Source organism: Callionymus lyra, chromosome 1 (genome assembly GCF_982586985.1).
Source record: "Callionymus lyra chromosome 1, fCalLyr1.hap1.1, whole genome shotgun sequence".
NCBI classification, from domain to species: domain Eukaryota; kingdom Metazoa; phylum Chordata; class Actinopteri; order Syngnathiformes; family Callionymidae; genus Callionymus; species Callionymus lyra.
The window spans coordinates 14,320,199-14,335,375 of NC_141818.1; the positions used below are offsets into that span (position 1 = coordinate 14,320,199).

Genomic DNA, 15,177 nt, shown 5'->3' on the forward strand with positions numbered 1-15,177 from the left:
TACGCTTTTGTCCACGAGGCTGCGCGCACTTACACATACATAGACACACAGATGTGAAGGTTAACCGTGTCAGTTATTCATCGACATGCATACCTGAAGGTAAGAAAAAAAACAACAAGCTGATAAAAAGAAAAGGGAAACAAACAATGGTTGTGTATGACATCCAGAGCAAACTGTTGGCCAGTGGGATCTGTTTAGGTCAGCGAACACAACACACGACGCACGATGATGGACAAAGGAAAGTAACTTGTTAACAACCAATGAATGTCTTCCGGAGCGTTGCAGATACTTCACCTCTCGCATCCAGTCCTGGGTGACTTTGCTGGTCTCCTGCAGCCAGATGTTATGAGCCGAGTCGGTCAGAGCCACGGCACACACTCGGTTCTTCACCTGCATCTCTCGCTGGATCATCTGCAACAACAAAGAGAATCACGTTAAAGCTGTCAGGCATCTTTACTTTACTGCAGGAGCACCAGACTTGTTGCTTGCAATCTATTTGTGGCCCTTGGAATGATATTTTATAGCCCAGTCAGATGGTAAAGTAGCGAAAAATAAATAAAAAAGATTATTGAAGTTTATTTTATAGCCTTGAAACTAATAATACGGACGATTTGACATAACATTCCTGAAGGCATTATTGTAAATTTCCCTTAATTCCCAATGACACAACACAAAAACTGAAAAACATGATCCTTCTAAAGCCAGAATGCGAGTTATATATGGTCCATATTGATCAGAATTTTACTTAGTTAAAAACTTAAACAAAAATGAGGGTCAATATAGTTTAGTAGTTAAATTAGGCCTAACAAAATGTATTTTCATTAATCAGAAGTATGAATATTGTCTTTTTATTTTAGATGGTTTGGTCCATCTTAATAATATTCCATGTTTGTTCCCGTATAATAAAAACGTTTCCTTATCTTAAACACTGCCATCTTAAAATGTAATCATATCAACAAGAACCTTAATCTACTTTGATTTTGAGCTGATCATTTCGGCAAAATTTGGCCCTTAAATATTGTTTGGTGTGTTTATTAGAAATGTAAACAAAAGAAAGGAAGAAAAATGTGACCAAATGAAAGTGAAGGATTAATAAAAAAAAAGGCCAAGAAATGTAAGGTAAGGTAAAACTTTATTGATCCCTCAGGAGGTCTCCTTTGGGAAATTGTTTAAAAAAACAATTAAAAAAAACCCAATTTAAAACAATAAAAAAAAAAAGTATTTGTACATAAGGTGTAAATGTGGAGACGGACTTGTTTCTAAAGCTCACGTACGTTGTCTTTTCAATCTCCTAGTCCTTGTCAGTCTCCGCCAAAGATATATGCTAACCCCGCCCCAGTGGGCAGCTTCCAAACTGGCAGACACTGATTCAACCTGGTGTAGAGCATAATGTTATATGGTGGAATATGAAAGAGCGGCTCCGCCATTGCCCGTCCTTGTCACGTACTGTGCAAATGTCCTTCTCTGTGCACGTTCAAATATCTTGGCCCCCATCCTTAATACCCTTTCCCTTCACATGTCACAGAGAATGTGGAGTCCGCAGGCCCATCTTCCTATTCCCCTCTGAATGTCAACGCCAAAGAAAATGTCACACAAAGGACTTGTTACCGCACTACAATAGACTTCCCACACCGCTGGTGCCACTTTAAGAAGCGCTGCAGCCAGTCCTTGGGAACACTGTGTTTTACTGTCCTTTAGCTTACAGATGAGCAGGAAAGTACACGTAGCAAAACTATTTTAACACTTCCTCAGAGCTTTCGGGGGTCAAGAGTAGCTCCTTTAAATTGACTTAAAATACCTTAATATGCATTACTTGACAATTTAAGGTTCAAAGAGGAGAGTGTTTAAATGTATTATTAAATTAAAAACAAAAGTTATTATCATTCTTTTATGGTAACTAGAGAATTGTGCATTCCTATTCAACATAAAAAACAGTGTTTTCTGTTGTTTACTTGTTTGTTTTTTGATTTAGTAAACGATTTTTGTCCTTCGCAATTGAATGCACCATAGACAAATCCAATAAATGTATTGAATGTTCCACACTCGCCTGTGTTTCAATCTGATGCATTGAAAGGGAATCTTAAGGGTTTTTCTTCTTTAAATCAACGTTAATAATTGAAGTAGAGTTTTTTATTTTCAAAATAATGGCAGATTTTTATTTGTACCTACCATCTTCAATGCTTTTATCTTCCTCAAATAATGTAGGCTTGTTCACGATGACATTTAGTCATAACAAAACCACCAAAAATGTATGTATTTTATACTTTATACTTAGTGTGTTTTTTCAATGACTCATCATTTGTTTTGTAAACCATAGATTAAATAAAATGTGCAGGTCAAAGGTGATTGGTCAAGCCTGAGTTTGCCGAGGTATAACTTGAGCCTAGACCTCCTTAAGGCTAAGAATGTCCATTATGGTCGCAAACCAAACCAAGGCACCGCTGCATGGAACGATCAAATCACTTTAATTCAAGGGCTTTGACTTTATTCAAGCGTAACAAACTGTTCCGTCTGTCAATGCTACCATAATATTGTTGCTTCTAAAACCTTCTAAAAAGTTGGCGATGCAGAGATTAGCTGATGAATAGTCACCACAAGATTGTTATCAGTTGTAGAAAAATAGAGGCTTATATTTAGTGAAGTACGACACAAAAGGCAACTGTTCACACAAACCCATAAAGCGACACACACACACACACACACACATCCCAATGCTCTGCTGTATTGCCTCATCATCCACGCCTGGTTGGATTGCAGTCTACCAGCAGAACTGGGCTCATGAGAGTCACAAAGTTAACCTTTTACAACTGAAGGTGTCAATCAAAGATCTGGTGTCTGGTCCCCGAGAACGACGGCAGCGAGAAGAGGCCAAGGAACAGGAGACGGTGAACCGCCTGACCACGGAAAACTTCAACTCGGTCAAAAGCATTTTAACAGAAAATACATTTTTCCAAGTGGATTTTTTGGCAAACCCGCTTTTTTTAAACGGACCACAGGAAATCGTACAATGATCTGGTTCAGTGGAAAGTACTGTAAGTGTAACCGAGCTGTGTTCAAGTTTTGCTCCCATGACTTCGTTGTAACAGATGGCTTCAAATTCTTCTGAGAAAACCAGCTTTAAAATATTGATTTACCGATAAATGTATTTCCTAATTAGAAAAAATACCTTCAGTTATTCAGACCATTTATCAAGGTCCCTCAGTGATTCAGTGTGAGAGGTTTTATTCAGAGGCAGAATGAATAATTATCCTTTTATTTACTACAGCATAAACATCAAAAGTAAAAAGATAAAAAAGATGATCAGAAAAAAAAACATTATTCAATGAAAAGATTAATTAATTCTCTAACTATTTTCCATTTTAAACCAAATCAGTTTGTTAAATATTCAAATAGTATCTAATGATATTAACACAACTGTGAGTGGCACTTTAAACATTTCCAAGTACTAGACTCACGCTTCGGTTTATCCTCGTAGTTATTGACCTTGAGAACATGAAACTAAGTATTATCTCCAAAGATGAACAACTGTATTCCGAGAATTTGTAGCGTAAAATATTTTTTATACAAATTAATCGAGCAGGAGTAAATCAACAGTTTACTGTGGGTTTATTGTTTTAGTTTTTGAAAAGAATCCAGCTGGCGATACAAACAAAGCCATCATATTACATTACTTCTTAAATAAGCTGTTAACCAGGAATGCAGAAAGCTTTAAATTTGTCTTGACTTCTGTGGTGTTGACATTTTTAGCCAGCTGTGAAAACTAAGAGATGCTCGTTTATAGTCATAACTGTATTGTAATCCTAATGTGAAACCACTTACTTTATATAAATGATATTTTTCACATATTGATTAGAAAATAACTTGAACTATAATTATCAAATCATGTTATTGATCATCTCATTGTATTGTCTGTTTGCTGCTTAAAAACTGATAAAATATGTTCTGTGCAAACAGAGAATGGTTAAGCAACAAGTTAATGTTATTTAGGAAGGTTTGAATGTTTTATTATCCACTTGTATGGCTTTTACCGACTGATCAAGTGTTCAGCTCTAGCCAGAAACATAAACTTCCATGTGACTTTGTCAACAATCCATGTTAATATTGTTATTTTTGAGTTGACGGGTCAATAAATGGAGTTGGAACAGGGAATGCCGATGCCCTTGATATGGCCGAGGGGTCTGAAAATACAAGCAGGAGTATTTTCAGTGACTTAAAATAAGGTTCTTGGTGAAGGTATGCACCGTCTCGGTGTCTTACTCAGCCATGCCTGAAGAAGCACTACACATGTTTGTATGTGTGTGTGTGTGTGTGTGTGTGTGTGTTGGCAGCACTACACTCTTGAAGAGCGAGCTCGTAGCCGCTGTGGATCACAATAATTTCAACACTTACATTTTAACAAGCTGCAATGACAAATGTGGCCGGTATACATTACCTGTGTGTCCCGTTCAATCTACCAAAAGTGTACAGTGTCCCACAAATCACCCTAAAACCCTAAAGCCACATGCAGCCTGTTTTTGCTAAGCCATCTTATTACGACGTTGTAATTGTATACACCGCGTTAGGCCGCGAGTTGGCTATATTAATCAAGATAGTTAAATATGCCCACAATGCAGAGAGAGGCGTTAACAAGGGAAACTGTCCAGCTGTCGCGATCAGTCTTGTTTCAGAACCGGGGAAAGAAAGTGAAACATGTGGAAATACTTGTAGAGCTGAAAAACCATCAGACAGATGTTGAGACATTTGCCGCCTCTCTGCTGGCCTATCCCTTAACGCTGGAGCAGCTGGGTATGCGGGGAGCAGTTCAGGTGGAGGGATGGGGGGGGGGTTCCACGTAGGGGACGTGTTTAAGAAGAATTGCAAAAAAAAAAAAAGATGGATAGAAAAGCGGGGAGGTCGGAGGTCGCACTTGAATGGGATGAAAACAGGAGGAGTAAGGGAGGAACATGAGGAAAATGCAAGACAGATGAGTGACAGACGGACAGAGTTTAACAACTAAAATATTGGGAATTCTCTTGAGGACGATTCTCTTTGCTAGTGGCCCACTTCAGACGAAGGTCAAACCGCAGAGTAGCATCCCTGTAGTACCGCCGTATAAAGTGAAAGTTCAGGTGTGTCATCTTGAACGCGGAGGGGAGGCCTATAGTGAGTTATTCCTTTGAAATGGTTACAAAAGTTTTACATCCGTGAGTCTTGTTTGTTGGGAAAGAACCTTCAACATGGATGGATGTTTACCATTTACTTTTGCCCCAGAAATATAAACTCTTTGATAAATGAAGTCTTTTTTAGAGTACTCACATTTGAGGCAGGGTCCAGACAGAGAAGCCGTCTACCTTAGAGCGGGGGTTAGAGTATAAAGTTTATTTTTTATCACCATTGCCATTATAAATGCCTCTCTGCAACTTGCAAAGGATTGTTTGCACCAAACAATGTTATGGCAACAGTGTCCACATGTCACTACACAGTAAATCTTTTGCTATCAAAAGTGATATCTAAGAAAAGATGATACTGCAGCCACATTTCTTTGTTTTAGCTTCATAGGTTCACCAATCCCATCGCTTTTTGCCTTTCGGTCATGCATGGTGTTTTTTATCCCAGCCGGCGGCTACAGTTCCACAGGGGTTTCTGTCAGGTGGTCGACAAGCCAGACATTCTGTCGCTAGATGGATGATGCAAATTCAAGCATTGTAAAGAATTGTATAAGCCTCTCTCTCTCCCTAGAAGTAAATCTGTCAGTCACAACAAATATGGGCCGATATCATGTCACCTGACCAGGCCGTTAAAATTCTCAAATGTCCTGACAGAGCTTCAAGCCTTTTTTTTTTAGGATAAAAGGGTACTTTAGCACAGGTACATGACACCCCAATACTAGACCTGAAGGAAATCTGATGGGGTGAGTTCAACAAGAGATGTACTTAATACGTGTTTTTCCAAATTTTCCCCTTGGAGACATTCACCAACACATGAATATTTTACAGACTGTTACTGTTAAAGCCCGTGGTCTTAAACAGGTTAAAAAAATATAGAAACCAGGATCAACAAGTTGACAATCATGCTTTGAACCAAGCATAAAAAAAAGTCCTCTTCTTCAAAATCCTTCTTCTAATACGTGCAAAGGTCTCGGTTGCTATGTATCCTCAGACATAACAGATCGTGGACCCCCTGCTTAGCGCAGCTGAAGGCCTGAAGGAGATTTTGACAAACTGTGTGACATCTCTAATATAATCACTTTCCAACTTCTGTTGACCAAAGACCAAAAAACACTTTGTAATGCTCGTGTTTGACCTTTTAGAATCCAAGAGGTGATTGTTGGTGATGTTTTTCTTCAGCCCGAAACGCTGAGCTCCGTTTGTTTGATTCCCACTTAATCTTACCTTCACCATTGACAAGTTGAATGTGTATTTAAGCCTTGCTTTCTGTACAAAAAAAGAGGGTAGGGGGCATTTTAATCATGTTTATTTATCTGGACGAGGAGTTGAAATAAGCGATGAGACATCATTTAACAGCATGCTAAGTTAATCTCTGGTCGAGATAAATACTTCAATTCCTCTCCTTCTCCCTGTGATGCTCCCTTTTTTTTCTCCTAGCGACGACGCCTCCGCCGCCGATGCTACATCTAAACACCGGCAATAATAAAGACAATTATTTAGGCTTTTGATAATTATGTGTCAAAGGCAAGCGAAAGCCACTGGATAATTGGGTGAAGACTGAATGGTAATCTACAATAGCGATCCCCACGGGGAGACAGACAGACTCCTTCCTAGAAAGAGTGCAGCCAGGGAGAAAAGAGAGAGTCGGGGCAAAGAGAGAGGAAGATGAGAGCTCTTTAAGGGTCTTCGCTTGCTGTCAGATAGTCGACGTGAAGAGTAACAATTAAATCTGTGAGAAAATACAGAGTGGAGAATATAGAAGAGGGAGTGGGGTGGAGGGGGGGGGCACATTTGGAAGTTGACAGAATATTTGGAATTGAACGAGAGGCACTCATAAGGAGTAAGCAGGCCAAGTAGAAGGTGAAACCACAGAGAGAAGAGAGAGAGGCGCCACGTCATTCTGCCAGTGGAGAGAAGAGGCCAGTGCTGTGGCTTCTTGGTGCCAACAGACGCAGATAATCCAGGACTACCCACTGAGCACTGAAGCACTGCTTGAATATTTGATTGATTAACTGTCCGGTGGATGCCAGTGAGTAAGACGAGAGCCTCCCAGAAGCCAGGGCAAACATAGGAGGGAAAATAAACAAACAAACATGCATGCGGGTGCGCAAACGAAGAAGGCTTAAAAACACATGCCATGGCCACCCGAAACACGTACACCCTCGTAAATCTCTACACAGCGACGTCGGAACAGAAGGGCAAACACGAGCGCGGACTCGACAAAGACGGTGGCACACGCTCGGCAAACAAAAGGCCGACTAATGCGCGGGATATTTGGAGATTCATGCGTCGACTGCAGGGCACGTGGCAAGGTTGATGATTCTTGCACAATCCTTCGGAAGCATATACATATTTGTAAACGGCATCTCTTTAAAATAAACTAATTTAAAGTTTAGGTACTAATATAATACTTGCCTGGTTTTGATCTTAACAAGTAAGTTGGAAATATTTTGAGAAGCTAACAAATCAAACAAAATACCAGGCAGTGATAGCATCGATGTTAGATGAGCTTTTCAAAACTTAGGTTGAAGTATACGTATACATTATCAACGGATGCTTTGTAAATACAGGCTAGAAAAATAAACTGAGGCTTGAAAAGCAATGTGCATGAGCTAATATTGTGCATGCTAGTCTTTGCTTTATAGGTTAGGTTAGGTTAGGTAGAACTTTATTTATCCCTCAGGAGGTCTCCTTCGGGAAATTGTTTTTTTTTCCAATTAGACACAGCAATACAGCAATTATTCATAAAAATAAAAACAAGAACAAAGAGAAATAAGAGAAAGAACAAGATGAAACAATGTAAGTCTAACGATAAAGAACATAGATCAAGACAAATAACAATGGTTTACTTTAACCATGATAAGATTGGAATTGTCTAAAGATGTCAAAATTAAATAAAGCATACAAATCTGTCTATCTATCTATCCATCCATCCATCCATCCATCCATCCATCCATCCATCCATCCATCCATCCATCCATCCATCTATCCATCTATCTATATGAAACTTTTGGTTAGCATTGTATAAATAGACAATTATTTAACATTTTAGATATCAATAACAGAAACAAGATTGTATCTACTTTTATTTGACAATGACTGAATCATTTTTTTCCCAATACAAGCATTAAATAGATATATTTAAAGAACTTATGATTAATATATTGCATATAGCTTGCTACAACATACTAGCACTGTTTTGCGTTAAATGTTTTAACCCCCAAAAATAAAATGCCCAATTAAATATGTAATAAATGAAAAAGTTAAGACAGTTTAAATAGTTTGTACCAACCTTTATCTTTAGAATATAATTTCACATCAAGTTGGCATGAATACATTAGAATTGATTACGTACGTTCACTTGACTTGTTACATTTATGGTCATTAAATATGTTTTTGATTTAATTTCAAATCTCCTCAATGATGGCACTTGGTCAATCTAGATCAGGTATCTCCTGATTTCAGACCTTTAGAAAATGTAATTCTGCCCGCTGTCTTTTTCATTTAACCGAAGAATGTAAAATAGAACATTTTTGAAATTGGAAAAATACAACTTTCTGTTGACCTTGAGAATATATTGACGATTACAAACTCTAGGTAGGATGTTTGCATTCCCATCATCAAATGTTGCCCTCTTTGAAAAAAAAAGTTTGGCCCAGTCAAGATGAATCAACATGTTTTCTGCTACACTTCACATTATGACAGCATAAAGTCGACCGCAAGCAACACCATTGCCCTCCTGTTGACAGCAACACGCCTGTGACAGGCAGCGTCAATACTGACCGACGTCTCTCTGATCTCCGGCGATGATCCTGATCCTTGGACTAAGATCGAGCACCGTAAAGACAAAAGCCTGTGTTGCCCATTGATCTCGGATCAGAGCCGGGGTTCAACCTAAATTGTCAGCGACACCGACACGTACACGCACGACACACAATATTTGTCGCTGGCTGTAAAAACACAGGCGGCCGCTTCCCCCCCCCCCACCAACGCTCCACCGACACCCTCCACAGGAAGAGACAACACTAGCACTTTCTGGGTCTTTGAAGCAGCAGTCCCAGGTCCCCTGTCACTCCCCAGTTTCCTTTGTCTTAACCGCAGGAAGGAAGCCCTCTGTAGCACAAGGCCACGGGGCCCTGGGGAGCCCGCCGGAGAGCGCTCGTGAGTGTGTGTGTTTGTGTGATATTAGGATTAGGAGTGAGGTTTTACTTCGCCGGGGTCACATGCTTTTACTTTTAGAGCTCTCGTATGGTTGCAAATAAAAAAAAAAAGAAATGTGGAATGCAGGAAAGAGTGGAGATGAGGACGATAAGAGGACATTTTTGACTATTTCGTAAGGCTTTCCTGAAACCTGGACCTGGACGAGTGGGACCATAAACACTCCTATAAGTGCACAGGCACATACAAAGACATCAGTGGAGGGGCATTGCGGAAAAGGAAGGGCCAATAAATATTTACTGACACAGCACCAGTGTCCACCGCCGCAGACAAAAGGTAGAGGATGAGGAGCGGCGTGCCAGGAAACCCCTGCCGGCCCGGCTGGCTGCGAGCGCCGCGCCGGGCTTGTGCCCGCAATGGAAAACAAGAGGAAGACGGGAAAAGGGAGTCGAGAAGAGAGAGAGAGACTGGAGGATGGGCGGAGGCTGAAAGAGGGGACACAGGTTGTAGGAAGGATGTACTTGTCAAAACATCCATGTACGGACGTTCAAAAAAGGGACTTGCTGGTACAAAAAAAATGGACTTTGACACAATTAATTTATGTTATTCTTGTCTTCTAACTGGGTATGTCCACGGGATTGGTGTCCGCAAAATCAGGAAGTTAAAAAGAAAATATGACAAATCGTAAATGGTTGTTACTTATATAGCACTGTCTCTGCGTATTTAGTACTTAAAGCCCTTTAAACTTACTCATCTATTACCAATTCACAAACACTATCTCACAATCATATCAGGAGCTAGGATTAAACCAACAACTTCTTAGCTACAAGTCCAACCACTCTACCAACTGAGATATGCTGCCCCTGTGATATCATTGAGCTAGTAGTGTTCTGGAAACATGTTTTGCAAGCAAGAACTCCAGCTTCTGCACCACTGAGAGTGACGCATCTTAAAATGATCTCAGGCAGGTCACTGCTAGTTGATCACGAGTCCAGGTTAAAATTGGATCTACCCTACTTTGGAACAGCCTGCCCGAGGAGATAAGTCTGACCGAGTCTGTGTCTTCTTTTAAAACTCTTTATATACACACTTTTATAGACTGGCTTTTAGTGGGTCGGCGCCTTTTAACTCTTTCAACTGGAAATATTAATGGGTTTTAACTTTATTTTATTAATTTTTTTATTGTGTTTTACCTTACTTTTTGAATGTATTTTTATGCAACATTACATTATGCAAATTAAATGTATCTTGTTTTATATTGTTTTACCATTATGCAGTTTTTATGTACGGTTATTAAATATCAGATGTTTGTTTTAGGAACAGTCTGTCTGAAACCATCTATATAAATAAAAATATTATTAGCAAATGTATTATTATAATTATTCTATACAGCAAATTCCAAAAGTTTGGACACACACTTTCATTCAATGCGCTTTCTTTATTTTATGACTATTTAGATCGTAGATTATCACTGAAGGAATCAAAACTATGAATGAATACCTTTAGAATTTTTTTTTTAAGAAATATATTAGAAAATAACTGAAAACTTTTTAATGGAATTGGTCCAACAGTTGTGTTGTGCAGAAGTCAGGTTGAAACACAGCCGACAGCCTCATTGGACAACTGTTTAAAATTCATATTTTTAACTAATTTTGGAACAGAACCAACAGGTGATCAGTTGTCTCTTGTCACATTATCACATTTTGAAGGCGAAATCTAATTTTGAGTTAATTTGATATGAACACAGCAGGGTTCAAACATTTGTTAGTATGTCTTTGTTCTGGATCAGAACCTCTCAAAGTCTTTATCTGGTGTTGTTTCAGTCTCTAACGCAAAATTTAGTTTCTTTAATGGACAAAAACGTAAAAAAAAAAACTAAGAAAAAACAACAAACTAGGTCGATTTTAATTAGCATCTGTGCTAAACTGACATTGTCATGTAATTTATTATATCATTACCAATAACTGATGTGATTTATATTGTTCAAGTTTCCAAACATTTGTAATGGAGGGTGTTGCTGGGATGTTTTTGCCCGAGCAATTACCTGAATTCTCCAAATGGTAATTTCTAATTAGGCAAAAAATTCCGTAACAAAGCGAAAACTGCTGCGCGGCGACTAATTAAAGTCTTGCGCTAATTAGAATACACTTAGTTAAGGAAACCATGAAGCGCGATGGGCAATATCTCTATCATTTCCCAAATCAACTGGACATATTAACAGCTCCGGTCTACAGAGTAAAAGTTGCTTGCATGGTGTTGGATACACTCCAGGCCCTCGTCCTCGCCCGTCCCTTCTTCTTCTTCTTCTTCTCCCATCGTCTTTCTACGCTGATTCCAAACCCTACGGCGATGCTGTAAAATAGACGCCTAACCTCAATATTTTCCCTCACGGTACTGAGGCTCGCTGGCCCATTAAATCCCTCTTTCCCCATGTGTCAGCTCGCACATTTCCACCATGAAATTTTTTGCTATAATTAAAGTTTCTTAATGATTTATAAGCTATAATAATAGCCGTAAGTATTTCAGAGCGGGGTCAAAGGGACGGCCCTCCAACGCACGCCGGGGCTGACCCCGTTTTAACATAAGTTTTCGGATGGCTAACTCCGGGGCTGGAGAGGGAACGAACGGAGATAGAGAGAAGCGAGGGATGACGGAGGGAGGGGCGTTTTGAGTGGACCTAACAAGGGAGGGTGGGAGTTGGCGAGTGAGACCTTTAGTGTCATAACTCACGGTGATACTGACAATTGAGGAGATCCAAGGGCTCCCTCAACTCCCGGTGAAGAGGACACACACACACCAAGAGACGCAAAGATGGAATATTTAAAAACGCACACACAGAAAAGAAAAAGATATTTCAAAGAGTCACAGTGATAAGTGAAACTTAAACAAACATACTAAAGGTGAGCAAACAGAGACGAGAATGGAGTCAATGTCAGATTGATGTGAACAAACATTTAACACTCACTGCTGCATAAACACACTCACTCGACGCGCACACACACACACACACACACACACACACACACACACTGACAGACAGATGTTTGCTCCCTGACGCCTCACTGACGGTGAGGTTGATATGATTGCCACTTAGGAAATCAGTGTGTTTTCACACCACTTTCAGCTCTGCCAAAGCTAATGTGTTAAATATCCATCGGGTACTGCTGTCCATTTCTGAGACACAGACACACACATATACACACACACACACATATACACATGAAGCCTCAGGGGACGACACTCACATTTCTTGCACTAACTCACAGTGGGTTGAGAAAGAAAAAAAAAGTAGATGAGTTGTCAGTAATATTATTTTTTTCAAGTTTTAGCAGAGTCGGAGGTGATGCTGATGAATGTGTGATTTTTTAAAACTTAATATGAGTTGATTTGTGTGTCTGTGTAGGTGTGTGTGTGTGTGTGTAGGTGTGTGTGGTTGAGAGAATTGACCTAAAAAACATTGAAATGTTTAAGTTAATGTTCTATATCCTAAGAAATTGCATGTAATTATATTATTAATATAAATGTATAAATATAAATAAATAATATAATTACAAATAATCATATTAATAATTACGCCAGAAATGTAGTCGGTTGATTAATTAAATAGTAGAGAAGATACAGTGAGTAAAAAAAAAACACACACGAAACAAACACAATATATTCATGCAACAGATAAAACAAGAGTAATTCCCTTGTTGGGAGTTTTTTTTTTAAATGGGAAAAAACTCACTAGTGAAGTGCTTTTCATGTGATATTGTTGATTAAAAACAACGCCGGAGCCGAGGAGGAGCAACACACCTACACAACAATCACATCCCTGTATAGGGTTTATTATTAATCTCGTAAAAAAAAAAAAAAAAGCAATTAAATCAAAGTGGTATAGAGCCTGAAGCTACGAGGACTGTCAATTCTGCTGGAAATACCACAGAAGATTACAGTTGGGTTTGTGGATTCCATCATCACCCCCTTTTTTTTTTTTTTTTTTTGATTAGGGAGTCAATTATTTCTCATTACTGAAGATGCTATTTCGGAAAAAGACCTTGTCAGTCAATCATGCAAAAAGTCCTCAAAAAGCATGAATAAACCATTAAAGAGACAGGCAGATGGAGGAGGGGTACAGGGACGAGGAGGGGGGGGACGACGACGACGACGCTGACCCTCTTCCTGCAGTGAAACTCCAACTTGTAGAGAAATTACCTTTTTAACTATTACACCTCTGTCAGGGCTTTGTCAGCGCCGGGTAATTAGAGCCTTCAGTGGGGAAGATGTGAAAAGAAAACAGTGTATTTATTAGTTTATCCCAGTGAAAGGCATTTACTTGGGAGCTGAAGGTAAGTTTTGAACGCGGTGATTATCTTGTCATTTTCCAGCGGTCCATCCGAGTGCGTGTCAGCATGAGGGAATAATGGTGTGTACCAGTCCAGGTAACACACACACACACACACACACACATGGACACACACACGTAAATATCTATACATATTTCCCCCATACTGCAGGGCCGTCTTTTCCACGCACTGATTGGCGAGCGGCGCACATTTCTCCACCATCTTCTTTGTTCTGGATTGGGTTTGACACCTCAAAACAATAGCGGGCGCTTCACTTCGCCGGGCCCCCCCAAACCCACCGCCGCCGTCGACACAATGCTTGGACAGGGAGCTGCCAATTAGCACCGTCAGACGCCCTTCATCGGCTGTCTGTTTATGCTAAGAAAGGAAAATCGCACAACAGATCAATATGTCGGACGTTGCCGGTGCTGAAGTCTTAAAGCCGGGAATGCAACGCAATTATGCACGACGGGCAACTTTTTTTTTTCCTGCTGACCCGCGTACATCTAACAAGTTCAAAGTGAGGATTAAAAACAAAGTCGGAGAGTCTGTTGCTTTTTCCTTCAGGAATGTGGTTTAATTTGCTTTAATCTTATTACACTTTGTTTAGCCTATAACGCAGAGATTACTTTCATTAATAAAACAAACACATTGTACTGTATATCTCGTGAACTATGTCTTTCTTTTTTATAACTAAGCCATTTGTTTATCTTTTTTTGTAATTTACTTCTACTTATGTCTCATTATTTTGAATTCACGGCTGATAATATGAATAAAGCAAACTAGGAAAGAAACACATATTTTCTACTTCTCTATTTGTTGATTAGCATCTTCTTGCTAAATCTACTTTCTTTATAATATAACATGCTTCCGATTAATCGTTATATAGTATAAACATATTAAACTTTTTTTTTTTCTACGTCCATGAATTTTCTTAATTTTTCAATCTTCCATTTCTTTTTCAGGGAATTTCAATCAGAAGCTACCAAAGCGATTCTTTAACCTTAACCCAGCTTTTCACTATAACAATTTAATTGACACATTCCTTCTTAATACAGTTTTTAAAAATGGTCTGTTTCAAAGTGTTGTCCGAAATTCTATTTAACTGGAAACTCTTTAGAAATCCTAACATCAGTAAATTTCAAATATACTTGTTATTCTGGAATTTGGAACGGAATTTAAATGAAAAAAGTTTTCTTTCAGGGGCTGGAAGACTTCTGTTGACAATTACAAACACAAAAATTGCTTCCACCGGTTTCCTCGGAGTGAAACGTTTCTCTTTTTTTTGTAAAGGAAATATATCTCAAATTATTTGAAGTCAAATCAAGAAAAAGACAAACAAAAAAAAATGCACATGCAGCTTTTGTTTTGAACCATTTTTTTGTGTGTACAAGCATTGTCTCCGCTTTGTCCTTCGCCACTGACAAAAACAGTCTCTTCTAGCGGCTGCCTTTGTCTGGTGCCAAGCTGGACGAGCCGGTGTTTGGCAGCGAACCGGGCAAACCGGGGGGCGACCCAGGGGGGACGTCGGGCCAGCATTGCGG

The 15,177-nt window shown here is 39.3% G+C and overlaps 1 protein-coding gene across 2 annotated transcripts in view; it reads right to left on the bottom strand.

Moving 5' to 3' along the window:
* Positions 1-15,177, bottom strand: part of arb2a (ARB2 cotranscriptional regulator A) — a 150,232-nt gene that overhangs the window by 54,943 nt on the left and 80,112 nt on the right. For both annotated transcript variants that reach the window (XM_087794663.1, XM_087794661.1), the window contains exon 9: positions 295-411. In XM_087794663.1, the coding sequence (XP_087650789.1) occupies positions 295-411 (117 nt within the window). The remainder of the gene's footprint in view (positions 1-294; positions 412-15,177) is intronic.